Source organism: Anser brachyrhynchus (assembly GCF_964034855.1).
Source record: "Anser brachyrhynchus genome assembly, chromosome: Z".
In the NCBI taxonomy this organism is placed as follows: Eukaryota; Metazoa; Chordata; class Aves; order Anseriformes; family Anatidae; genus Anser; species Anser brachyrhynchus.
In genome coordinates, this window is record NC_137697.1 from 73,066,290 (window position 1) to 73,093,485 (window position 27,196).

General features: G+C 43.6%; 1 protein-coding gene across 4 annotated transcripts in view; it reads left to right on the forward strand.

Annotated features, from left to right (window-relative positions):
• The first annotated feature begins 1,685 nt into the window (after positions 1–1,685).
• Positions 1,686–27,196, forward strand: part of VCAN (versican) — a 117,337-nt gene continuing 91,826 nt past the window's right edge. For 2 of the 4 annotated variants that reach the window (XM_080573581.1, XM_080573584.1), the window contains exons 1-4: positions 1,686–1,868; positions 2,077–2,278; positions 9,245–9,320; positions 18,596–18,967. In XM_080573581.1, coding sequence (XP_080429707.1) covers positions 1,723–1,868; positions 2,077–2,278; positions 9,245–9,320; positions 18,596–18,967 — 796 coding nt within the window. In that variant the 5' untranslated portion in view covers positions 1,686–1,722. Of the gene's footprint in view, positions 1,869–2,076; positions 2,279–2,367; positions 2,467–9,244; positions 9,321–18,595; positions 18,968–27,196 lie in introns of those variants that run through there. The other 2 variants (XM_080573582.1, XM_080573583.1) reach the window with 2 other exon arrangements.

Here is a 27,196-nt window from a genome sequence, read left to right on the forward strand (position 1 = left end):
TGGTGGCACGGGTGTCACCACCTCAACCAGGAGCTGAAGGAAAAGGAAGGAGCCATGGGGGCTGGTGGATGTGAGGGGTTGGGTTGATCCAGGGGTGATCCGGAGAGATTCCCAGGTTATGTACGTCTCCTCAAGGGGTTTCACCTGAGGCCCAAGAGGGGACTGAGGTTGCCTGGGGAGAGGGGACAGAGCCTTATTTGTGGGACTCACACAACCTCCTCGGGGCAGGGAGAGCTGAAGGGGCTCATCTGAGACAATGCTGGAGAAATTCAATGTCAGTTTTCTTCTTTCATCCCAACATCATGCAGAGGAAGTTCACACAGCTTTGGCAGCGAGGGTGGGAAGGGGAGGCCAGGGCAGAGTAAGGAGCAGGGTTAGCTCTGATAGCCCCCTGCCAGCTGTTTGAACAGAACCGCAATGCCTTTGTCTGAATTTCCATCAAAAAAGCCTCAAAAATATGCCTGCAACTCATCATAGCACCCGGTTGAAAGCATCGAGTCGCGTTTCTACTGGCCGCATTGCTGCACAAGGTTTAGGGTTCAGGAGCCCCACAGCCCATTGCCACACAGACCTGCTCTGCTGGGATGGGGCATGGGTGGAGGCACAGGGAATGCACTGGGACTGACCCCACCAGCTGGGGACCCCAGGGTCTGGTGGGGTGGCAGAGGTGGGGATGTAGAGAAGGGGATCGGACGCTCCTTGGAGCCCTTTCTGGAAGTGAGCAGCTGTGGGTTCACCCTGCTTGTGGCACGCTCTGCGACAGCAAGGTGAGGATTTCACCCTATGGTCTAGCTCTGGAGAGGAGGCGAGGCTCACGCTGACCTGGGCCAGTGTAAGCCACCAGGTCTCTGTCTCCCCCTGTTTGGCTGTCATCTCCTCTACCTCTCTCTCCTCCGGCTTGGCACTGAGGGCCGTGTTTGGAAGCGAGGGCTCTGGGCTCTTTTCAAACCCACTGTCAGCAAGGCTCTAGGGACGGAGGCGCCGGAACAATGAGAGCGAGAGGCACCGGAGGAAAACCCCTCCTCTGCCTTCCTTGCGATGGTATCTCGGGTCTGCCAGACATGTGCCCAGAGCGGCGTGGTCAGACACACCTATTTCTCCAGGCACTTCTTTTCTGGCTCCGGATTTACACCTTCCTGGATGAGGGGGCTGTGGCACGCGCTGCTCTGGGAGCCAGCGTGCCAGAGGCACTGCTTGTGCCAGGGTTTTGTGCCTGCTGAGAGGAGCCTTGGGTGTCTGCCACAAACCGGGATAGGTACACTGTGGGAAAGGAGCTGCCCGAGAAACACCCCAGACCCTTTATTAATTGGTAAAAGTCCCCTGTTACAGGGTGCTTTGGAGCTCTGCTTATGACTTCATCTCCAGGAGAGGTTTGGACAGCAAATGCAGAGTCTAATCTTAAGGAGAAAAAAAAAGGGGGGGGGGGTGGAATAAGAAAGAAAGAAAAGAAAAGTGGCTGGAGATGCGTAAAACTAGGGTGGAGAAGCTTGGCTCGGGAGGCTGCCGATGCGAGGCTGCCTGTGAATTGGCAGCGGCGGGGGAAGTTTGGAACAATCGCCAACATATTCTTTCATTGCAGCCTCCGCTGAGGTCGGGGAGGCAAAGAGGGGGGAAAAAAGGGATCTCGGTCCCAGCCACTTTCCCCATTGCAACCGGCTTCGGGAGCCAGAGCGGAGGAGGTCTCCCAATTCTCTTCCCGGTTAATTGTTTAATTGGGGAACAATGCGCGTCCTGCACCCGCCTGCCCCTCTCCGCGGGGCCGAAGCCGCCGAGCGCAGGGACCCGTCCGGGAGTCCCGGGGCGGGGGGCTCCGGGGGTCTGGGACCCCCAAGGGCTGTCCAGTGGGTTCCCCGCGGAGGGCAGTGCGGGTTTGTAAGGGGGGTCGCGGAGCCCCGTGCGGGAGGGCTTTGGGGTCTCTCCCGCTCCCAGAAGCTGCGGGAGTGCTGCGATTGCGAGGGAGGCTCTGGCGGAGCCTGAGAACCCTCCTCTCGCCGAGCCAGCGCCCCTCCTCTGCAGCGCTGGCGGTACAATGATATAATAATGATGGGTGGCTGAGCCTCGCATTTGAACTTGCAGGCGAGCTCCGTGCAACTCGGCGCAGCTCGGAGGCAGGTGCTCGGGGAGCAGGGGGCACCCCGGAGCCGGCCACCTCCTTCCAGCACCACGACCAAGAGGATTTTTTTTACTCGTTCATGCGGCCACTGGGATCTCTGGACTAGCCGAGCCGCCACACCGTGATTTTTTTTTTTGCAATCTCTGCAATACGCTACCTTTTAAGGTAACTATAACTCTTTTCAACGCGCTTTTTCTCTCCCCCCTTCCTTTTCACGCGGGTGCCGGCAAACACCTAGCTTTGTTAAATTTAAGACGATCGGTTGGCCGGCGGTACCTGGAGGGACAAAGAGTTGAACCGCAAACCTTGAGCGGGAGAGAATAGCAGTGATTGGCGAATTTAAACAACCTGGGGTAAGTTCAGCGACGCGCCGGGGGAGAGGAGAAGGGATGCTCGGGGACCCGCAAAAAAAAACCCTCCGTGCGCAGGAGAGAACAAAGAAAACTAAGAAAAAAAGATTTTGGGGTGGGAGCCCTGGCAGAAGTTTGTGGTGCTGGTTGGTTTGAATGGCCGGGAAGGTAGAACTGCACCTTGGTTTGCGGCGGGGTCCGGAGGGAGAAGGGAGGAAGCTGTTTTGTACGGACCCTAAATACACAAAGCGCTCGTGTAGCGGGAGCCACGGCAGTGCTAGGAGGGAACCCTTCCTGCCACCAGGTCTCTTCTTGTGCTGGGAAAAGCGTGTGCTCAGCCTCCTCCGCCCTTGTGTGCTCCCCCCACCCTCCCCTTCTTTTTCCTTTTTTTTTTTTTTCCTTCTTTTCTCTTTTATTTTTTTTTAATTTCTTTATTTTTTTTTTCCTTCCTTTCCCCGATGTTCCTGGAAAGCTGCTGTCGGGGCAGAGCGGGACGGAGGTGCTCAGGCAGCATCTCCCGGAGGAGGACGGCGAGCAAGCATCGTCCGAGCCACTTTTCCACCGCTGGAAGGGGGGTGGGTGGGTGAGGAGGAGGAGGAGGAGGATCACAAGGTCAGCGGAGCAAAACGCCCCCTCTAACCCCCACGGCCAGCTTCTCGGGGGCACGGGGCACAGCCTTCCCCCGCCACTCTCCTTAGGTTTTCCTTTGTTTTACAAAGAAAGTGAGAGAGCATCGTGGAAGGAATTAAGGGAGTTTCGACGGCGGGAAAAAGCGGGGGTGTGTGCGTGTGTGTGTGTGTGTGTGTGCCGGGGGGCGGCTCTGCCAGAGGCTCGGGTACCCCCAACAGGGAGGGGGCCCCGCGGGCAGACCCCTCCATGCAGCCCAGAGGTGCCTTCCCCACACAAAGGGGCGGCGGGGAGCGGCCGAGGGCCAGCCCTCATTGTCCCACTTGTCACGTCCTCCCGGCCGCCCCCTCTCCCGCCGGGCACCGGGATTAAGCCCCGAAGGATTTTTTTTCCCTCTTTTTTCCTCTCCTTCTTTTCCCCCTTTTTCCTTCCTTTTCCCCTCTCCCCCTCTTTCCCCATTTTTTCCTTCTTCTTTTCCTCTTTTTTTCTTTTCCTCCCTTTCCCCCCTTTTTTCCTTCAGTTTTTCCTTCCTTTTTTTTTCTTTTACATTTTTTCCTTTTTTCCCCATTTTCTTTTTTCTTTTTTTTTTCCTTTTCTTTCTTTTTTCTTTTCCATTTTATTTTTTTTCCTTTTTCATTATTTTCTTTTTTCTCCCTTTTCCTTTTTTCCTCCTTCTTTTTTTTTTCCTTTTATTTTTCCCTTCTCTTTTCTTCCCTCCCCTCCCCTTATTTTTCTTTTACCTTTTCTTTTTCCTTTTCCTTTTTTTTTTTCTTCTCCTCTAACCAATGAGTGTCGGAAAGTGTTGCAGAAACCCATCACAGGACAACCAGAGCGTGAATGTTGGGTGGTTTTCCTTTTTTTTTTTTTTTTCTTAAGGGAGGTGGCGGAGGGGGAGAAAGAAGGAAGTTTCCTTCCAAAAGGGGATGAGTAAGACTTGGCGGGCTGCGAGCCGCGCAGCGCTCTGGCGGCGGGGCGGTCCCGGGGGCCTCACGGGGGAGGGGGGGGTTCACCGTCTGCACCCCAAAATCTCCCCCCATCCCCTCTTCCCACCCAGAGGAGGGGATGGAGAGCGGAATGGGGCCTGGGGGCGGCGGGTCCGGCCGGGGGGAGCCGCCGCAGAGCCCCCCCGGGCTCTGTCGAGGAACGGGACGGGTCGGGGCGCGGCGGCGGCCCCGGGCGCCCCCTGGCGGGGGACGGGGGACCCCGGCCATGAAATGGTGGCAGGGAGGAGCTGCCCGGGGCGGGGGTCCCCGTCTCGGTGCCGTGCTAGGGGCGGCTCCCACAGAACAGGCCCGAAGCCGCCGGGGAGGAGGGCTGGAGCCAGGGGCTGGTGGCCTCGGCCCGGCTTGTCCCCCCGAGCCAGGGGGCACGGGGAAGGCTGTGGGGTGCTGGGAGCCCCCACACGCCTCGGACGGGTTCCTGGAGCATCTCCACAAGCCTGCCCGAAGGGACAGGGCCGCTTCTGGGTTAAATGAAGGCCTCGTGGGGACGTCCAGGGGCAGCTGCCAGAACACACTGTGCTCTGGTCAGCCTCCCATCTGTGTCCCACTGGCGGCTGGGACGGCCGGCAGCAGGCCAGGGGGCTCCCCTCCGTGCCCAGGGTGGCGAGGAGGGGATGCTGGAGGTGCCCCCAGGTCCTCCATGAAGGCCTCACGGAGTCCTCTGCAAGTGGTGATGGGCTGGGCAGATGCCACTGGTGAAGCAGACCGAGGCCAAGTCGGCCATGTGGCAGCATGGCCTGCTAGTTAATCACGTGGCCAAGGCATAGTGTCACTGGTAAAGTCAATTAAATGGCACTTACACTAAAGCTGATACGTGTTGGCAATTAATGGGCATATCATTGAAGGATCAGAGGCATGCAGATGCAGAATAAGGCACAGAGCATGTGTCTCTGAGGAAGGACGGCAGCCGTGAAGTTGTCCACCACCGCTCAGCAAGCGGCAGGAGAGATGCTGCATGTGGGATAGGTCATTTCTAGCCTGCCCGGGCTTCGCTGGAAAGTTGTGTAATTTGCTGTTTTACCCATTAGTAGGAGCAGCAACCTCAAGTCTGTAGTGCCAGGTTCTCATAGGTGTGTTTTTTTTCTTTTTTTTTTCTTTTTTTTTCTTTTTTTCTTTCTTTCTTTGTATGAGCCTTACCTTCACTGTGCAGGTAAGGAGGGTAGATGGGTAGAGACTGCTTTTTGCAAACATATCCCACTCTCACAGTCCTGCTGTGGAAAATGTGCTGAATCAATGTCAGCACAACCTGAGAAGCTGCAGCCTTTTGTGACAGCGTCACCTCTAGGAAAGTAGCTAATGTCTCATTTTTCCAACTTTGGAGGAGCTGGGCAGACTTCTTGGTTGGTACATCTCAGTCTGTCCCACACTGGGACAATTCGCCGTCTTTCTTAACCCAGCATTAGAAAGAGAGACGTGATGTTCTCCCATCTGGTTAAATTAAAATAGCATTGGTGTGAGATCAAGCTTACACTGCAAACTAAGTGCAGGCTGGAATAAGGTCAGAACTTATTGCTCCTATGCCTCTCTGCTCTTGCAGGGAAGGTAGCAGCGCCTGCAAAAATAAGAGTTCTGTTCTTTCCCCAAAGAGAGAACCTCCCCTGCTAGTTTTTAAAGATGTGAAGTATATCAAGGACTTGGCATCTTTTGGTTTAAAAAAAAATTACTGTGCTCAGGGTTGCATCCAATTTAGAAATGTAGTGCAAATGACTACTGTGGATCAGTCTGTATGCAGTAGCTCCTAATAAACTGGACCAGTACAGCTGGACACTAGCCAGCAGGCAACCTGAGTGTGGTCACATGAAGTAAGACACCTTTTTTTTTTTTTTTTTTAATAGAAGGTGGAAATTAAACACTTACTCAAGTCGTGCAGCCTTTAGTTGGCAGGATTTCCTTGCCGTGTCCATAGCATTATGGCTTTCTCTTCCTCAAGGTGTAATGACACCAAGGCAAAAAAAAAAAAAAAAAAGTGTATGGAAAAAGGTATGATTGGAAAGAGTTTGGCTAATTGTTGTGGACTTAGGGGCAGTACAGCAGCCAGCCAGCAGAGGCCTTTATAGAAGAGCCGGATGGGAGATACAATCAATTTTAGAGCAGGGATTTTGTCCATGAAAACAGTCAGCTGCAGTCCCTGGTACAAGGAGTGGAGGCAGGAGCAGCTCCATGTGATTGCAATGCCCTGCCTTGCCTGCAGCTCCTGAAGGAGATTGCTGAGGTCTGAAGAGCTCTGTGTTCTTCCAGGTGAGACTGCCTTGGGGGCTGAGTTGGGTATTGCTTTTTTCATCTGCTGCTTAGACAGGGCGATGGGGTAATTGCACATTTAATTCTGGCAGCTGTAGTGGAGCAGCACTCAGTAACCCAGGAGTGTTTATGGGAGCCTGTGGAGGACCGGAGTGTGAAAACCCTCATGCATGGTGTATTGCATGGGAGTCATGTTTGTGAATCTGAGGGGTGAGAATTGAACCCTTTCCCCAGCATTTTTCATTGCTTAAGGGCCTCAGGGTGGAGGAGATTTAAAAAAAGAAAGGGTTGAGAGGTGATTTTCCAAGTGCTGGGTGGGGATTTTTGGCAGGTGTCTCATATTGAACTCTGCTCAAATGAGTGCAATTTTTTTTTTTTTGAGCTGTCCAAGCTCTCAGTGTAGCAGGTGTAATTTTAGCAGCCCTCTGTACAAGGCCAAGAGTAGAGATCACAACCATGAATACTCTGATGGTTTGGTACCACCTGGTCTTCAGCAGGAAGTTCTCTCTCTGAAGTTGTCTTTTCTGTTTCCATATTTTTTTGGGGTATATGTGTTTTTCGTGGCTGAAAGCTGAAGATGTTGTTTTCCATACGATTCCTCAAATTGCCTTTATAATGCAGTCACCCATGCAGGGCTGGGGCTATGGTGCTGTGTGTGTATGTGCGAGGTGGAGAAGAATGGGAAGATGAGATCCTTCCTACACCCTACAGCCACAGCACAAGGGAAAATGAAAGTCCTTTGCTAGTTCCTTTTTCTTTGTGAATTTGTTTGATTCCGTTGTTGATTCCCTTGTTTCTGGTTAGAAAATCCAAGGTTGCCTTCTGGGGGAGGAGGGAGACGAAGCATATGGGTAAACACAAAAAGCTAAACTTGTAAACAGTTTGTTCTAGGTTTTTGTTTAGCTGCTGATACAGCCAGTGTGTGACGCATGGGAAACACATGTGGACAGAGCAGCTCAAAGGGAGATCTGGAACCACTGTGCCTTCACAAAAGCCAGAGGTCTTGCTCTGCGGGTGGGTCTTGCATTCACCGTCTGTGAGGGTGGAGAATGCTGTGGTCTTCTCTTCTCCACTCTGTCTTTAGAGTGCTTGTGTTAGTCGAGGAGCTGCTCTGCAGTGGCTTTGGTGCTCGAGGCTTCACAGAAGCTTCAGGACACAAGCGTTACTTGAAGCGTCTTCTGGTTTGTGCACATCTGTAGGCTCACAGTGACCTCTTATTTTCTGAGATGTGTAATAACGAGGATCATTTAAGTCTTTATCTAAGCACAAAAATGGCTGCCTGTGTCTGAAAACTGGCCCACTGCTTTAGAAGGACTCTGACATCTGCAGCTTTTACCTTGTGCAACCTTCTTGCTCATGAGAGCCTTCCATAATGTGTTATGGGGGATTGGTATACTGGGCACAGAATAGATTTTTATCAAACTAATAACTGTAGATAGTTATTAAATAGCTACTTTTGTTTTCTTCATGTACAGCTTTGCTTGTGCAAATTGTGGGGAAGATAAAACTGTTTGGCTGACGTTAAAGTCTTCAGAAAAAGTTTAATGGAGGATAGGGCTTGAACTGAATGAAGTCAAAGAGGTCTTGGTTCTTGTTTGGGATTCAGTCATAAAAATCCTGTGAAGTTAACATTGCCAAATCAGTGATATCACATCATGCTGTGAGCGCTCTCGAGTGGATGAAGCAGAGATGGGGCGTCTTTGGCAAGGCGCAGCCTGCTCCATGGAAAGCAGCTGTATTCTTTCCTCCACGCCCTGGGAATAGGCTGCAGCACATGTTTCTCCGTGCAACCGGCCAGCCCTGGCCATCCGCATATAGGGAATGAAAAACTCTTGGGTTTTCAACCCTTTTGGGTGGGAATTTTGAACACGATGCTGTTATGCTAGAGATTGCCTCACTGGAAGGGCTTGGTTTGAGATGTTTTGCATCTTTTCTTAACCATCCAGCCATTACAAGGTAGATGCCAATTCACACAGGCTCCTGTGAAGTTTGGGCTGCAGTTGTAATCTGTGTAGAAAACGTTCCTGAGGTTGAACATATCACCAGTAGCTTTCTGAAGAAGTTACTCTGTCTTGCTGTCATGTTCAGGATAGCTTGCGGAGGTTTGTGGGTGTGTTCGTTAATGCTTTAATGCTAAAACCTTACATGTAAAGACTAAGGAATTAAAATGCTAATGTAAAAAATGCTAAAATATGTATATGTAACACAAGGTTCATAAAGATAACACAGGTCTGTATCTACTAAATCTCTATTTCGCTGTTCCATAAAGCAATTCAGCTGTGATGTCTTTGAGTTCAGGTTACTTGCCCAAGTTTAGAACCCAAGCAGTGTATTTTGGCAGCAATATCAGGAAACTTGGGATTTTGTGATTAAAAACTTTTTTCTAAGGGCAGTGCTTGACAAACTGCAGCTGAAAGCTGTTCCCTGTGATGGCTAGATAGTGCATATGTGTAACTATGTGAAGGAGAAACTATTTATAAAAGCATTATAATTGTTGACATTTATGGGAATTGTAATGCTTTTGTTAGCGTGCTTCTTAATTTTTCAGGGTATTTGCAGATTCAAGCAAACCTTTTCAGAAGTTTTTCTTGTGAAACAGGTTGTTTGCTGGTGCTAAATGATAAGACAGTCTGTGTTACGATCATTAAGTTACCTGGGGGTTGGCTCTGAACTGGCAACACCTCACCAGGGAGAAGTCATCGTGTTGTACTCATGTACTGCTACCGCTGTATGGGATTAGGTTTAAAACAGTGAATAAAATGCCACAAGATCAGTATATTAAGGATTATTGTACTGTCCTGCTGAACATCTTTCTTGAGCAGATGACTGCTTCTAATGTCATTGATAAATGTTAAAGTACTGAATTGTCACACAATGTACTACTAACCACTTACTCCTTTTTTCTTTATTTGTAGGTCAAGATGTTGTTAAATATAAAAAGTATCATATGGATGTGCTCCACGTTAGTTATAACATATATGCTACCTAAAGGTAAGTCTGTTATACACCTTATCATTTATTAATATTTATTTTAGTGACAATGGGAGTCAGCATGGTCCAATTGGTAGAGTATTTCCCAGGACTCAGGAGATTTGGTTTCCGCTCTTGCCTCTGCCACTCTTTTTACTGTACTGTGTAACTAACTTTGTTTCTGTTTTCTCCCTATTGCCTTACTGATTTATACAGAAAACACTTGGTGGGTGGGCATGCTTTTGAAGAGGTTTTTACACACCTATCTGATATCTCTGGAGGCTTGTAAGTGCCATTACTGTAATTCAAGTGATGATAAAGGCGGTAGCATGATAACAACATTACATAGCGTGAAGCAAAACAGCTTGCCTTCTCCAAATGTTCAAGAATGTGTCTTAATCCTTTAGCTTGTGCTTGTGAAATATTGGACCTATTGTTCAGATATGTCTCGTACATTCAGCATGATTCACAGAAGAGCTTCCCCGCAGTAGATAAGGTGAGAGCTGCCAGGGGCTAATTTTAGTGTAAGGCAGATACCCTGCACAAGGGCTTCAGTGCTGCTTATGGGGAGCAAGAACAGACTGCTGGGACAGACGTAGACAGGCTGCAGAGGTGGTAAATAAAGTGGGAGATTCCTGGGGCTACAGGAAGAGTGGTTTTGCATACCTACCATCAGGTCCCAATGACTGTTCCCATCTAAGTCATGCCACAGCAGAATTTTGGGTTTATAGGTCACTGACACCCTCTCTGTATTCAGGGTGAAAGGTGACACATAAAAATGGGACATGGGGAAAACCAGTAGCCCCAGTTTATGCTTGGCTTTGTGGCCCGCTGAAGAGCAAGAAGATGGGGACAGTTGTGTTTAGTGGAGTTGACTTAAAAAGAAAACATGTTTTTCCTCCTTTTTCTCAAGCAGATTGGGAGCCTTCCTCCTTAAAGCTACTTTTGTTTCACCATTCTTCACTAAAAACACAACAAACCAGGGTGATTAGAGTCATCCTCAGGGACAACAAACTCAAAGCGTCAGGCAGAGGGGAAGCCACTAAAACTGAGCTTCCATTTTCTTATTCAAGAAGGGCTGAGATTCATTTGATTATTAAATGTTAAGCTGTTTTTCCCCATTTTTTACTTAGTAAAATGTCTGTAAATGTACATTGATGTGTGGCTCTTGGATCCACACCAGACATTTAATAATTTGTTCATATGAAGCATTCTGAGAGGCAAAGTAAGTGATGGTCACAAGAGGTCACGAATTGGTAATGTAAGTCTACATAGTAAACTTACAGCTTTTTGTTTGATAAGTTATAGCTTTCTTCAAGGCAGAAATGTCTGTTTTAATATATGATAAAGTTAAGAGTGTTATCCATGGTTAGTCAGCTTTAAAATGGAGTAAATTATAGTATATCACTCAAAGGAGGAGAAGTATAAATATAGGATTTTAAACTGATAATTGATCTTGGGATGGAAAGCATGTGAGGAGAGAAAAAGCACAGCAAAGGAATCTGCCAAGATATTTAAACCTGATGATTCTGCTATGACTGATTTAAAATCTGTTCATGATTATTTTGGGCATAGGGGTCAATCTAATCTTACATATATTTTAGCAGTAGATGGGGTAGTTCTGCCTTTTCTCTATCCCCTGGGTGCTAGTTGGCATGTTTTGCTTTGTGATGATACTACTGTTTATGGGTATATAAGGCCAGCTGAATCAGGTAAATGAACTATCTGAAAGCAGATGACTTTTTTTTTTTTTCAGCTGGATCAAGTCTTTGATCTGGCTCAATGCTTTGCACATCTGCTAGAGCTGGCAGAACTAGGGGATTGGGAATGTATCGCTGACTATGGGAAGAAGTGGGTCTGACCCTTATAGTGGTGGAACACAGGGTGTCACCTTTAGATGTCCCCTAATTTAATCCAGCTTTCATCACCTCTAAAATGGCTTTTGTGACCTCCAGAATAGAATTTCAAGTAAACAAAAAAGTTCTATGTGAAAGTGCTGGAAAGGTCACCTCAGGAATATAGACCAAGTTCCAACTTGTCTTTATTCACCGGAAACTTTTGCAAGAAGTGTAGAAAGACTCTTTTGTTCCTAGAAATACACTGTAAACTTCATGAGTTTTATTTTCAAAGTTGAGGGTTGTACTTTTGCCGTAAAGGTTCTTAAACATGAGATTCCTTAGAGTGTGGCCATGGTGGAGAGAGGACAAAGATGATGAAAACATTTTCATAAATCAATCCAATAGAGTCTGGTATTGATCCATATCTTTCTGTTTTGTAGAAGTAACAGTCAGTTTGTGTGTATATATACACCCATTTTTGAGGATAGGTGTTACAAGATCACAGACAAACTTTTCCAATACAGCTGTTTCTTTAGTTAAAAGCAAAGCAAACTTTAAAAATGAAATCTGTTTGCATTTTGATAATCAGACAGGAATTTCTTAAGTTTCAACTTTTTTAACATCCTGCTTTTGAATGCAAAATTTATGCCTCAAAATCTTTCATGAACCACAGATTCCCATACCTCTGTTCCTAGAATGGATCTGGTAACCCCATATGGCTTAATTAAGTAGTCACTTGCATATGATTAATAGCAATATTTCCTTTCAGGCAAAATTGTTCTGAAAGCTTAAAGTCTTTCTTTCAAAACTCATATGGGGAATTTGATAAAAACAACTACTGATTTCTAAGAAATAAGTTCTGGTGAGTTGGCATTTTCTACTAGGAAATATGTTATGTTGAAAACTTTAAACTTCAGTTGAAAATACTAAGCATCTGTAATATTTGGAAACTAACTTTATTTTCCTATCTGCACAGCACTATTCTCTAATCATGTGTCATTCAGTCTGATGTTCAATTTTGGCATCATTCAGGTTGCTTCAATTATTCAGCTGCTTACCGGATCATCCTAAGCACTTCCCTTTCTCTGCCAGTGGAAGGCAAATAAAACCTGGAAGGCTTTATTTGTATGTTCACCTCAACATTTCTCTTTCCCTCTGTCTCTCTTTCCCTCTCTCTTTTTTTTTTTTTTTTTTTATTGTAAGTGTAAATCCTGGAATCTGGGAGTCAAATTAAGGCAAAACAAAACTGAAGCTTAATTTAGAACAGAGCAACTTATAAGCATGCAAAATTTTATGCATTCATCACTAATTATTATTCATGTCTTTGTTTTCTCTTCCACTCTCATCTATTTGAATGGTTACGTTCATAAATACCTAGCATATATGCATGGCAAGCTTGTTAGTTTTTATGTAGCAATGGAAGTATTTTTCCTTAGAGAGCAGACTGAGAATGCCCTCTCTAAGACTTGAAATTCTCAGAAGATACATTTGTCAGGAGGGCAGCAGGAAACACAGTGTAAGCTTCTGGGGTCATGGGAGTGCCCCTCTGCAGGACCTTTGCTGTTTGCTGGGTTACATGTGAAGGATTAATGACAGAAGTTCATGAGCAAGGTTTACACCTACTCCTAGCTTGGTATTTACTCACTTTGAACTAGTTGGTATCATGATATTGTAGTTTACAAGCTGGACCTTGTGATTATGGTCAGTGTTGGAGTTTACCTTACCCGTTTTAAGCTACCATTTGTCATGCCATGAGTGAGTATGCTTTCATGAAAGCCCTGTAATCCAGATAAGAACACAAATGCCTTAGGTTGCAGTGTGTGATAATGTCCTTTTGAAAGTGTATAAATAATATCCATCAGTTTAGTGTATTGTGTTTATATTGTATATGTACTATAAAATATATATGTGCATGTGTATGATGTCTGCACATCTGCATGTACGTTACATTGAGTTCTGCAGCTGTGTTTTAAGTTTTCCTGGCTTCCTTTGTTTTTCTTGCAGAATATGAAAGTAGTTGGTTCTTTGTTACTCTGTCTCCTTCTCTTACTTTGCTTGCTCAGGCCCCAAATCACCTGGCAAAGAACTCAGGGAGAACTTTCTTTGGGTCTTGGTCCTCAGTTACCTCTGCTGTCAAAGTTTCATATCAAAGTTTGTGTAAGCAGTCCATTAATTTTAATTTTTGAATATCTTCATTAAAAGAAGGGTTAATGAAATTGGGGTTACTGAAAAGACTTCTCTTAGACTTATTATTAGTAGTCAGATTAACAGAACACAACTTCATTGGTCATTTCAGTTGCTCTTGACAGACATTGTATGTATATGTAGGTTGTGGATGAAATCAAAAATGAGATTAATTTTATCTCATAAATGTGGTTTAAAATAGAATCTTATTCTTTAAACACCTTTTTGTCTGCTTACTGTGTAACAACATTCTGTTCAGTGAAGCTTAATTACATAGCAAAATTGTTCCTATAAGCATTGTCACTTCATGTAGGGCATTTGTTTGTTCCGCTTTTTGTCCATTCCATACCTATTGGTCTTGTCATATGGTTAATGTAATAAAACATTGCAGAGTTCTGTCCTTTTTTTATCCTTTAAAATTCTACTTTAAGAGTTTTGTACCATTTACTGAAAATAAATAAATGAATAAAGTGCACAAAGAATTCTATGGAGATTCTTTGCTTTCAAGTGAGAAGTTTTTCTGTAGTTTGTGTCCAACTTCAAAAGAAAGATATCAAGCCATATGTCATTGGCAAGGTAAGTTATCTTTACAGCCAAAATGGTAGACTAGGAGGGCCTAAGGCATTTTTGCTAGGGGGGAAAATTGTGAAAAGTCAAGCTGTAATTTTTATTTTATTTATTTATTTATTTATTTTTAAGAAAAAGAGTACTATGTGCCATCATCTCCATGATAAACGGATTAATATATCTTAGCTTTACGTTTGGGGAAGATAGCACAATATTAAGTCTGTGAAAATCCTACCCAGTAATTTAGACCTAACAGGACTGACTTTTGTCAAGGCATCACATAGGAAAGGTCCTCATTCTACTCATGCTACTTATTCTGATGTTGGAGCTATTTAATATTTAAATTGGGGAAGACACAAAAACCCAAATGCTAAGGCCCACAGGACCTGCTGGTGAGCTGACTGTATAAAGTGCTCTGAGCCTGACGCTGCAGTCCCATCATCTTGTACAAAGCTCCATTGACTTTGCTGGGAGTTCTGCCAAGACATGTCTGTGGCCAGGTGATTTGGATTTAACTGTGTATTTTTTTCCTTTATTGTCTGTGCATTTTCCCTAATGAATTAAGTATGCCCATAAGTGATACATTTTAGTTAGCAACAGAATGCTCACATTAATTGCCAGCCAGTTTAGACAGAATCACAGAATCGTCTAGGTTGGAAGAGACCTCTAAGATCACCGAGTCCAACCTCTGCCCTAACACTAACAAGTCCTACACTAAACCATATCACTAAGGGCTACATCTAAACGTCTTTTAAAGACCTCCAGGGATGGTGACTCAACCACCTCCCTGGGCAGTCCATTCCAGTGCCTAACAACCCTTTCAGTAATGGAGTTCTTCCTAACATCCAACCTAAACCTCCCCTGGCACAACTTTAGCCCATTCCCCCTCGTCCTGTCACCAGGCACGTAGGAGAATAGACCAACCCCCACCTCTCTACAGCCTCCTTTAAGGTACCTGTAGAGGGCGATGAGGTCGCCCCTGAGCCTCCTCTTCTCGAGGCTAAACAACCCCAGCTCCCTCAGCCGCTCCTCGTAAGACTTGTTCTCCAGACCCCTCACCAGCTTCGTTGCCCTTCTCTGGACTCTCTCAAGTACTTCCATGTCCTTCTTGTAGCGAGGGGCCCAAAACTGAACACAGTACTCGAGGTGCGGCCTCACCAGAGCCGAGTACAGGGGCACAATCACTTCCCTAGTCCTGCTGGCCACGCTGCTTCTTATGCAAGCCAGGATGCTGTTGGCCTTGGCCACCTGAGCACACTGCTGGCTCATATTCAGCTGCCTATCAACCAGTACTCTCAAGTCCTTCTCTGCCAGGCAGCTTTCCAACCACTCATCTCCCAGCCTGTAGCGCTGCTTGGGGTTGTTACGCCCCAGATGCAGGACCCGTCACTTGGCCTTGTTGAACTTCATACAGTTGACCTCAGCCCATCGGTCCAGCCTATCCAGATCCTCCTGCAGAGCCTTCCTTCCCTCGAGCAGATCGACACACGCACCTAACTTGGTGTCATCTGCAAACTTACTGAGGGTGCACTCGATCCCCTCATCCAGGTCATCGATAAAGATATTAAAGAGGACCGGCCCCAGCACTGAGCCCTGGGGGACTCCACTAGTAACCGGCCTCCAACTGGATTTGGCTCCATTCACCACTACTCTTTGGGCCTGGCCATCCAACCAGTTTTTAACCCAACAAAGCGTACGCCAGTCCAAGCCACGAGCAGCCAGTTTCTTGAGGAGAATGTTGTGGGAAATGGTGTCAAAAGCCTTACTGAAGAAAAGGTAGACCACATCCACAGCCTTACCCTCATCCACCAAGCGCGTCACTTTGTCATAGAAGGAGATCAGGTTCATCAAGACATTTCAGAACAATCTCTTGCTGAAGAATGCATGACATTATGAGTATTTTAGGTCCTTCATGGATAGGTGAAGGTATGGTATGAAACAGTGATATGGTATGGAACACTTGGAAAGCTTGTGATTGGTGAGTGGGCAATACCTACTTTTCTCAAGTTGTGTTCAAATTTCTTCTAAGGAATAGTCTGTCACATAACATGCATAGTAGTTGAAAAAGAGACCTAACATTGAGTACAAGCATAGGGAAAATACTAAAGAAACAAAAGGGCTATATGGATTAATAAAAGATACTGATGCTTTCTCCATTGACAAGTAAATTCTGCTTGGACTACTGCAAGAAACCAAGTTTTTTGTTACCGTGCAGTAACATCTCCTAGCCTTCAATGCCAAACATTTTTTTTTTTCAGTAAAAGATCTTTTCTCACCTTCTGTCTTATTTTACTCATTCTCTCTTCTCATCTGCTAGTCAAAACAAAAAGTGCTTTTAAAAAGCACTTTATAATGCTTACTACATTTAGATGTATGTTTGTACCTACATGGTCTTCTCCTTTTCTAGATTGTGGTCCTGTGTAGGGTAAATCCAGTTTGCATATCATGATGATATGTGTTTGCTGCCAAGGGTTTCAGTCTACTGATGTGAAGACAATTTTTAAAGAGAATAAATTTCCTCAGGGTTCAGTACTGATATTCCAAATCACATATAACCAGAAACAACTCTCTTGAAAGTTTATTAAAATTCTGTCAGTCAGGATAATTATAATGAGGTCATTTTTCATTTAAGAAGTTCCTGTAATGTATATAGATGACAAGAGATCATAATAAATGCTAAATATTTTGAGACTGATTTTAATCTCCCACCTGTGCAATTTGGCAGTTTTTCCATCACAACTGATAGGACTAAGTCTTCATTCTATTTTTCTGGCTCTACCTCATGGTAATTCAATGACGTTTCAAGAAATTAAAGGTGATATAAGAGCCAGTGATGTTTTCCTACTATAAATCTTCAGAATAAAACCAGCCCTTTCCAGTTTTTAGCAATCAATTAACATTAGGGAAGTCAACTTTTTATTTCCTTGTAAGCGGTATCTGACTTCCCCCAAATTCTTGCTTCAGTGGTTTGGTGGTGTTTTTATTTATTTTTTTTTCCCAAATCAACGTGTTAGCAATCAAAGCTTTTGAACTGGTGTTTAGTCTTCTGTAACTTCTACAGGCTTGCCTTCAATTTCAATTTGCAATTTCTCTAGTCTTCAGTTTTATATTGGTCCTGTTTTTGTCATCCCTTGTTTTACATACAGATTCTTGCTAAATCTGGCCCAGGCTGTGTGAAGCAATTAATGCTTGACTGTTAAATGTGAGTTGTAGCATCACCAGTCTCTGTTTGCTGGTTAATGTAAGTCTGAAAATCTCAGTGCATGCCTGAATCATAGAGTGAAGCACCTTGCTGGTAAATCTACTCAGACAGTCCAGTTCCATGTGGACTTTTCAGCTGAGATTTGTATGCAGTGCAGCTGTATTCGCACAGCACTACACCATTGGTGTTATACTTTCTCTGGTCTAATCAGTTTTAATACAGATATCTTGAATGTCTCTGTGTTGTGTTCCCAAGAATTTCAACTTAGGTAGGCTTGAATAGAAATGACCTAAGGACTTCTGGTCCAATTTCTGGGTATTTTTTTGTTAGTCCAATATTTTTCTTTTTAAAATTAGTTCTTTATTATCAAAATGCATAGCCAATATGCTGGTGATTGTTGTATTGAACTGTTTTACAAGATACTATTAAATTCTTTATGCTACATAATGTCATCTGTTGCTGTTAAAATAATCAATAAGCGGTTTTTCTTTTTTTTCCTTTCTCTTTCTCTCTTTTGTGTTTCAAAATATTCTACTCCTTTTGTGAATAGACGATAGATAAATAACTAGGTAATGTTCATATGCTGGTGTCTCTTATTTCACTGTGCTGGTGGCTGGTATTTGAAGATATTTTATTTCTAAACATCATGAATCTTAGCTGACTTAAAATTGCTGATCATCATTTTCAGCCTTTGAAGAAATGTGTGAGTGCAGGTCAGTGAAAGAGGAGATATAGGTTCTATTACATGTCAGCTTTTAATCTTCATTAAGCCATTAAATATGGTGAAATAACATGACACAGAAAATAAATCTAACTGAAATCCTGTCTTCAGACAGTTGCTGTGTGCAGGTTGGATGAACAGTAGTCAACTTTCCCCTCAGGATATTGTCAGATGGAAGCATTTCACTGTAAAGTGTTTGCAGCTGGAGATGTCATAAACATGATAAAGGTCCTATCAAGTCAAGTTTGAGCCAAGCAGGGACTTTCTGCACACTTTGCTTCCTTTTTTGCTTTAACATCCTAAAATACTTCATTTCTGCAATGTGTTAATGGCCCCTAGGCTACAAGGAAATAATTTTGAAAGAATGACTAGTTGGGAGGATGTAACTGGAAAGGCTTTTGTTTCAGCATGTATGCAATAAAAAGAGTTAACCCTTGAAAGACTAATGGTATAAGGGATGCAATGTGGAACAGCCTATGACTTTGCATACTTCTAGGATGTGAGCACATGAACATGCTGTTTTGAGGTAAGACAAGGAGTAAAAGTCAGTAGCTCCCCTAAATGCCCCAATTTGTCCAGACAGGAAGGGGCTCAACAAAGGGCTGACGATGTTGGTACAAACTTTTTTTACCTTACAATGATCAGACCTGTTATGAACCAGCTAAGGTTCATAGAATTTTGGTCTTGAAATTCTGTTAGTCATTAAATACCAATGAAATGTATGTTTCTGATTTTGCTGGTCCACTAATGCAATATCTCCTTTCTCTTCCCCTCCCTCTTCTAGTTAAAGCAGAAAAAAAAACCCTGGTGAAAGGATCCCTGTCTGGAACTTCAGTCCTGCCATGCTTCTTTTCAACCACACCCACTATAGCCTCCAGCTACGCAGCTGAATATCTTCGAATCAAATGGTCAAAGGTTGAACTGGATAAAAGTGGAAAAGATGCAAAAGAAACCACAGTCCTGGTGGCCCAGAATGGGAACATCAAAATAGGCCAAAACTACAAAGACAGGGTGTCTGTTCCAACCCATTCAGAGGAGACTGGTGATGCTTCGCTGACTTTCTCTAAGCTGCGTGCGAGTGATGCAGGGGTGTATCGCTGTGATGTGATGTATGGAGTTGAGGACACACAAGGCATTGTATCATTGGCCGTTGATGGTAAGGATTTATGTTTTTCATTTGTAGTCAGCAGTGATTACAGTCAGCATGGCAAAAGCTAATAATTACCATGTAACTTGAAGGCATTGAAAGGACCATCTTTAGCAAGTTGTCCTTCTTTAAGTGTTGACTTGTTCCATTCTTGTCTTGTTTATTTTTAAGAATCTTTTCCAGCCTGTGGCTTTCCCATTTCTCAGTTACACCTTTTGGGAGGCTACTTTTGATTCTTGGAACAAATGCCCTTCACTTGTTCCCATAGTAGTTCGATTCTTTGATTGGTTTTATATTCTTTGCAAGATGAGCTCCTGCTTTTACAATTTGTTTTTAGCAGATACTTCTAAAGTTTTCCTAAACCAGTCCTTTTGAACCATGGGACATAATATAATACATCTATTTGAAAACATCAGTGTCTTTACAAGAAGACAGACTTGGTGGGCAGAAGTAGTTTCTTTATAATAGTTTCTGTAGAATGAAAAGAAGCAACTGCCTTGCCCTAATGGAGCTGTGGCTGGCTTCTCTTGCCACTTGCCCTGTCTAAACTGAGGACCACTCTTTTTGTGATAGGAGCATCAAGCACAAAGGAAGAGTTTCTTTTGTTCCCATAATTATTGTTGTATAGGTTGGAGAATCATCTGCCAGCAGCTGCATGAAAACACATAGGGAGAAGGCAGCTAATATTCTTCCATGTAGAAGATCCAGGGCTAATAGTTGGCTTGCAAGCACTAGAAGGAAATAGCCTCCAAAACTTTGAGGAAGAGAATTTTTCTTATAAAGAAACAGAAGAGACAGGGCTTTAAATAGAGTGTAAATGGCAAAAGGAGCATTGGATCTATAGGTGTTCTTCTCCTAAGATCCTGTTTTTACAGCATAAGTACAGCGTAGACTGCTCCAGAGCCTGATGCTGTATAGCCCTGTCAGTTTGGCACTAAGCCTGAAGTAATAAACTGCTGAAAGGCAGGACATGCTAGCCCAGGCACTGTGCCATGTCAGTGCAAAGTCTGGGCCCAAATTACTCCACTTAGGAGAACACTGTGCTGTGTAGATGTACCAGCTTGCACAAGCATTGGTTTGGACTCTGCCTTGTGCTTCTTTGCACTCAGGTGTTTTCTGAAAGTTGGGTATTTACTCAAGTGATTGAACCTCCAAACAAACATTAGTATCTGCTTTTGAAAGACATGGCTTTGGCTAAGATTTTTGGTAAGCTTAATACTGCGTTGTTTGTCCAGTATGTCAAACCTAACTTTAGCAGTCTTTTGGCGTCTATTCAATGGAAGGTTTTGAAGGTGTGGTCTTAATTTGGAAATACAATAAATCAGTATAACTATTAATGTCTTTATAACTTCGTAAGCTGTTTAGTACTAATGGCAAAAGCAAAAGAAATCCTGGTTTGAACATTATTTTTCACTAATGAATGTACCTGGCATTCCTTCTTCCTTTTCAAGTGCTCCCTTGACTACATAGCTATATCCAGGAGCAGCAGATGTTCACTACAATAAAATATCAGATGATTTATGGCAATACTTTACCTTGTGTTAGTGTTCCTGCAGAACACTGCGATGAGATGCACAATTCAGGTCTTTTTGGAATATAAAGAAAGTTTCACACACACCATTTTCTCTCTGAAACTACTTTTTTCTGTGATTACTTTAATGTCAAAATTCGGGGTGAAGAAGCCAGATCTTGACCCACACAGAAAACAGCATTGTTAAGTTATCATTTTTGCACTTGATTTTCCATTTTCTACATTAACTACAAATGGCATTTATCAGACTTTTAAAGATTTCATATTAGTGTTGTCACTCAAATGTTATGCCCTCATTTCAGTAAGGGTTTCTGCATGCTTGGAAATTCAACTTTTATCTTAAAAAGAAGATAACAAAGGGAAACGAGTTTGTCACAAATGTAATGTAATTTAATTTGATTACATCAAATTTTTGAGCCTGCACCCCAAAATAATAACAATTGCCAAAGGAGAGAGGTGTGTTCTCTGTGTGCATACTTCATCGCCTGTTGTTAGCACACTATGGGAGAATCCTCTTTCCATGTTAATCGCGGTAACTTTCGAGGTGACATGTGGGGTGGTTCAGCACTCTGTTTTGGTCCACTCTTCCAAGCAGAGCTGGAGCTGGTGTTTGCGCGGAGCCCCATAAAGCCCGGGTAAGACTATCACCAGTTTTGGTAACTTGCACATTCCAGGCTCATAGAGTGAAAGACAAAGTGCATTTGAGTAACACTCTTTCTCAGAGGTCTGAGAGACATGTTTTGCTTCACCTTTTCAGTGAATTAAGTGTGTGGACAAAGTGGTTACTGTGGTTCAGCTAATGTTAAAGTAAACTGCTTCATCATACAGCTGAAACCCAAAGTAAAGCAGAATTACTCAGTTGGAAGCTTTTGCCAAACTGACTGTGTGGCGACAATTTAGAGGTAGAAGTAGTGTTACTGATGCTTCAGAAAGCAACATTCTTCTATTTCTATTCTTTAAGTAACAATGCTGTTCTGTACATTAAATCAAGTTAATAAATTACTGGGAAGGCAGCAACACAGGGCCAGAAGGACATGCTGGGTCACTTAATCTGGTTCCTTTGGCATTGCAAGTAACAATGGTACGTGCCGTGATATATGCCTTCATTAATCCCAAGATCAAGCGAGACTGCCCGTTTGCATGACTTATCAGGCACTTTGAGTATTTCATCCCAAAGATCCGTGCGGTTAGACTGAAACATACCCTGCACATTACTATTTTCATTTCACAGCTGGTGAAAGCGTAAGAGAAGGGAGGGAAACACTTAATTTTAGTTGACACAGGAAGCCTTGGAGCCACCAGATGCCTACCCTGCTAGTTATTGGCAACCACGGAGCTGTCCTTGAGGCCGGGGAAGGAGCCAGTGCCGGCAGGTCCGCAGTCTCGTGCAGAAGGGCAGTTTCGTCACACTGGATACCTCTTTTCCTGTCACTAATTGTGGGAAATACTTTCCTTACACCCTGCTTGCTGCTATAATTACATCGACTTCTCAGACAGGAAGCTTTTGCGTTCAAAATAGATCTAACAGTCCTGCAGTATTATGCACTTGGAGCTCTTACAAAAAGTGGAATATGCAGAACACATGTCGTTCGTGTTTGTTTTTCCTTTGAGGTGTTGTCTCCTCTGCAGCCTTTATACTTTTCTGCTTGAAATTTTCCCCTTTTCTCAGAAACAGTTCTTTCTTTGTCAGTTCTTGCAATTTTATTTTTCTAATGTGTTTTGAGTTTATCTTCAGAATCCTTCTTGTTATTGATATTATTAAACCCACATTACAAACTGTCTCATGTTAGGAGCCCTTGGTAGTTGTGCTTGGTCTTTGTAGGCCCCTTCCAGCTGATCTATTCTACTCTATTATCATAATTTTTGGATGCTCAAAGTTATTTTTTCCTCCATTCCTCGTTATTTCCTTGCCGCCGTTACCTGAAAATCCCAAGCACTAGAAACCTTCAGATAACGAGGAGAGATGGTTTTCCATTCTTGTTAGCTTCCTCTCCCTTCCCACTTCTAGCTGCTTCTTGGCACTGGGGGATTTCACCAGTATCCCAGTAGAGACATGTCAATAGAAACAAGGTAGAGGTTAACTACCAGTAGGCAATGATCTTCAGGCCCTCTGACGATCATCCCTGAGTATTTGCTTGCCCACTAATAGTTTACCAATCACGATTCCACAACTGTGAGTTGGCTGCTAGGTGTGAAATCAGGAAACAGGAAAATGGCGTAGGATAAGTTTTACCTTCAGCAATTTAAACTCAGGTGCCTGGCCAAGGCTAAGCATGTTGGCTCGTGCTACTCACAGCTCCTCTCTGATGAGGGTTGTGGGTGAGATGAGCTCTCTGGCAGACCATATCCCTCTTCCCTGAACAGGGAGACTTAGATGGATAATGTGAACGAGACTCCTAACCTTTAGGCAAGCAAACTTAGGTGAGTTGAATCCTGCAAAGGATTTAATAAAAGTGTTATTCTGCCTCTCTATTTCCATGTTTGATCCCTTTCTCTAGGTATAATAAAGTCCACTTGTATAAAATAGTTTCATAATACCTCATAAAAAGCTGACTTAGAAATGCAGAGTAACAGTATCCTTCATTCTTAAACATAATTGAACATTTAATGAAATTGTCATTTTGTGTGGTGCTATGAAATGGAATATTAAAAAGCAATATAGATGACCAAGTGTAAACAAAATGAAAAAGTGTTTTTTGATTATCTATCTTGGAGATGTCTGCAGGTTTGAAGTGGCAAATATGATCCTTCAGTTTTCTTGCCCTTTTTTATCTTGTGATTAAATACTCGTCTTGTCAGTGAGTATGTTTTAGCAATAGTGTTACCCTTTTCTTACTGATGTTTCAGGAGTCCCCTGTTTTCATCGGCCTTCTTTTGTTAGTTTCTCTTTGAATCCACTGCATGTCTGAGAAGCCTTTTACAAATTAGGTTTGAAAAAAAAAAAAAAAAACAGTAAGGAAACTCTTGGGCTTAAAATACTGGCCTCCTAAATGGGAAGAAGCAGCAATTAGGGAGGCAGAGTAGATGGTAATTCACATTTTCATTTTTATGCAAACTCTTCTTTCTTACAGGCATTATAATGATAATAAATGGGAGTTGTTTCCAATGTGGGAACACTGCCGCTCAATTGTGCTCTGAGCCCTGAGAGATTGTGTGTTGACAATCTAATTGATTTATTCTCTCTAAAGCCAGAACTCCCCTTTATTATTGCTGAAGTATGGCATTTGAAGAGATTTTTTTTAATCTTTTAGATTTATCTGTCTTTAAACTTTATCACCTGTTGATGATGAAACTCCATGCTTCCTTGAGAACTAAATGAAAATTGTCTGCTTCATTTTTAAGCTTGTACTTTACTCTCCCAAGTGAGTGATGCTAAGGAACCTCTAGCTCCCTTAGCTATGAGGAAAGAGCACAATGAATAATGGCCATCAAAGGGAGGGAGAGGGGAACTGACTTCAGGGTCAGAAAGAGCTGAGTCTGAGCACAGGGCACCTCAGGGGCAGGGAGGAGAATGCTGTGGTCCAGCTGTCCTTGCCCTGGTGTAGCAACTGTGGAAGCGGTGGCTGATGCATGTGGTCGGCTGGAGGACCTGCAGAGGGTCCTGCAGAGGCTGACACGAATGGCTGCGCTGATTTTTTTCCTGTCAGTCATCACCCAACATGAGGGCAGCTCTGAGAGGAGCTGTGTATTTTTTGTTTTTAAATCTTAAATAATTTTAATGTTGATATGAGTGCCTTGGCCTCGGTGAACGCTCGTGTGGCCAAGTGCAGAGGTAATAAGGCAGGTGATCTATTCAGAGGTGATGCAGATGCAGTAACCCAGTTCTCCACTTCGGCAAATCATCCCCAAGAAAAACGCAGGTAATGCTCAGCATCAGCTGCTTTCCTTCTCTGGAACAGCTTGTTTGGAGGATCCTGCATACACCTGCAAGCTGTTGCGTTAGTCCATGAGGATGGAGGCAAAGATTTTGCACAGAGGAGCAATGTGTGAGTTGGTGCAATAAATCTTTGCTCCTGGAGAGCAGGAGGATGGAGCAGAGCAGTTGGTGCGTACTTTTTCTCTGCACACTCAGAGGATCCTGGAGGCATTTGGCAACTGATCTCCTGCTGATGCAATGCAGCCCTGTTCATCTCAGGTTGCCAGAGCATAAGACAGGCCAGAAAATGGGTGCAAAGCCTCGAATGAGAAACACAGCTGAATTTTTCATGCAGAAAGCTGAAAATGCTGTGCTCTTCCTCCTTCTCATACAGTGCTCACTGCTGTTGCCTCTGTTTTGGCATGTATTTGTCATGTAAGTTGTTTTCTGCATTAAAAGCAAGAAGGATCACTGAATTTGTGCGGAACTCAGGTAGCTTTGGCAGTGAGGGCTATTTGAAGGATCTGCACCACTGTGACTAAGGCTTGGACCTAAAAATTAACAGTATGACCACTACCATCAGAATGTTTTCTCTTTAGGTACTCTTTGCTGTATGAGACTACTTCTGAAATTTAGGCTTTATGTGACTCCACGTGGGCATGTTGCAGCAGTGTGAGCTCACTAGCGAAAGTGAACTGTCGTTTGTTAGCCACAGTAAGACAAGAACCATCTTGGAGGACTCCTTCCCCTGCCATCCCAGGGGGTGTTGCATCATGATACCCTGGCAAGTAATAAAGCAAAGCTGTAGCCCAAAGGTGTGAAACCATAGAACGAGTCTCTTACCCAGGGAAGTCCTAGTTTGTTAAAAGTGAAATACTTCACACTTTCGTTCCCTGGTGTAAGGCAGAGGTGAGTGAGTAAAAGACATTCTCTTTTGTTCAGATAGAAGAAGTGAATTTTGGATGCTACAAATTACTTTCCTATGAGTGCCCTTTCTTGCAGACACTGCTGCTCTTTCCTGTAATTAGACTGACTTTGTTTGCCAGATGTTCAGCGACAACATGATACTGTTTTCCAGTTGCTTTATTTGTTCCTAGGGTAACTCCTTTCTTGCCTTTTCTTTCAGAGAGCAAATAGACAAAGGGAAAAAATCCTTTACAAATGTTTTAAAGTGCAAAAACTCGGACAATGGATTTTTCCCCCTTCTCTCTGTCTAACTGAAACAATGAAAGTCCTGCACTTTAATCTTCTTAGCCCCAGGGGGTCTTCTAATTATTGCAGCTGTTGCACAGGCTTATACATACATGTCCTCCTTCCCATTCATCTTGTAGGCTCTTTTATGTCCTTTAGCTCCTCACTGGAAATGGAGGAGCCTTAAACTCTGAGAATAGGTGAAGTTTACCTTTTGGATCAGGGTGAGGAGAACAAAGCATTCCCCAAGTTCCTTTCCAGGATTTACAAATGACCAAAGGCGTTTTCTCAGCACTGTAAAAGCTCCTTTAAATTGGCAGTCACATTAACTCTTTAGTCCTGCCTTATTCAGGTATTGCAGAGAGCCCACACTTATGCCAGCCAAGAAGGGCAGTAGTTACTTTCACCAAGTAGGAAACAAGAAGCAAGGTAACTGGTTGCTGAGAATGCACTCATATATTTAGGCAGTCTGAAACTTTTTTTTAAAAAAAAAAAAAAAAAGTGATTTCAGACAAATATGTTGCTGTCTTGTGCTAAGTTAATGAACCTGTTGTACTGAAAAGCAGTGCCTGGATGAAGTCATGTTACATCAGTTAAGCAAACTTGCGGGGGAAAAATATTACAGGCAATGAATCTAAATTTATACAAAATATGTTTTAGTTATTATTAAAATGATAAACCAAATGAGCAAAGTGCTTCACATACTTGTGCATTCCTGGTTTGACTCTGAGTAATACTCAGTGTCAAATATTGTATATTATTGGTACAATAACCTTCAATCAGGTCAAGATGGCCAGCTTGTGAATATTACAGGTTCATACTTATGATTCAGGGTAAATGTTTTATCCACTTCCATTGTGAGCTATATAAAATTTGCCCGTTTCTTACGTCTAGACCCCAGGTACCAAGCAGGTCAATTGAACCTCGTTTTTTCATTTACTCTTGTACCACTGAAGAGAGCTGTGCTGATTTACACCACGAGTAGCTGGCCCACAGTGTTGACCATGTTACTAGGTACCTAATAAATTAAAATAAATAATGCATACCACAGCTTAAAAAAATCTCTAAGTAATATTTTTATTACTTTAAGCTTTTAATTATTCCAAAGGTAATTAGTTGCTGTTTTCTAACTTTTCATGTTGTAAGGTAGTGTTCTGTGATGGACAGGGGCTAAGGGACTGTGTGGCTTGGGGTACACAAAGCCAAAATACTGCTATACACACACATGTACATATGTACAGACATGCATATATAAATAAAGTTTTGCACAACTTAAGGCAACACAAATGGTCCATAAATTTGCCTTCACCAGGCAATGGAGGATGCCCTACAACAGAGAAAGTACAGAGGTACAGGAGCTGGAAAAGCTCTCCCTCTGACATTCACTTTCAGTGTCTCCCACTGCAGAGAGTTTACATTAGTAAGAAAATGTGCTGGCTCGAGACCGTGGTGTAACACTGAGGCCATCTGGAGTGGTGTGGCCCCATCCACACAATTATGTTCTTTTGGCTCCTAGGAGGGCATGAAGGTGCCCACTGGAAGTTGTTCCTGGGCTTTGCTAACTCCTGATGTCTGCCCAGAAATTGTTTGGAAGGGTGTTACGGTGCCTGGGCCAAGTAATGCACTGAGCTAGTCTAACCGCTTAACTGTCTTGATGATG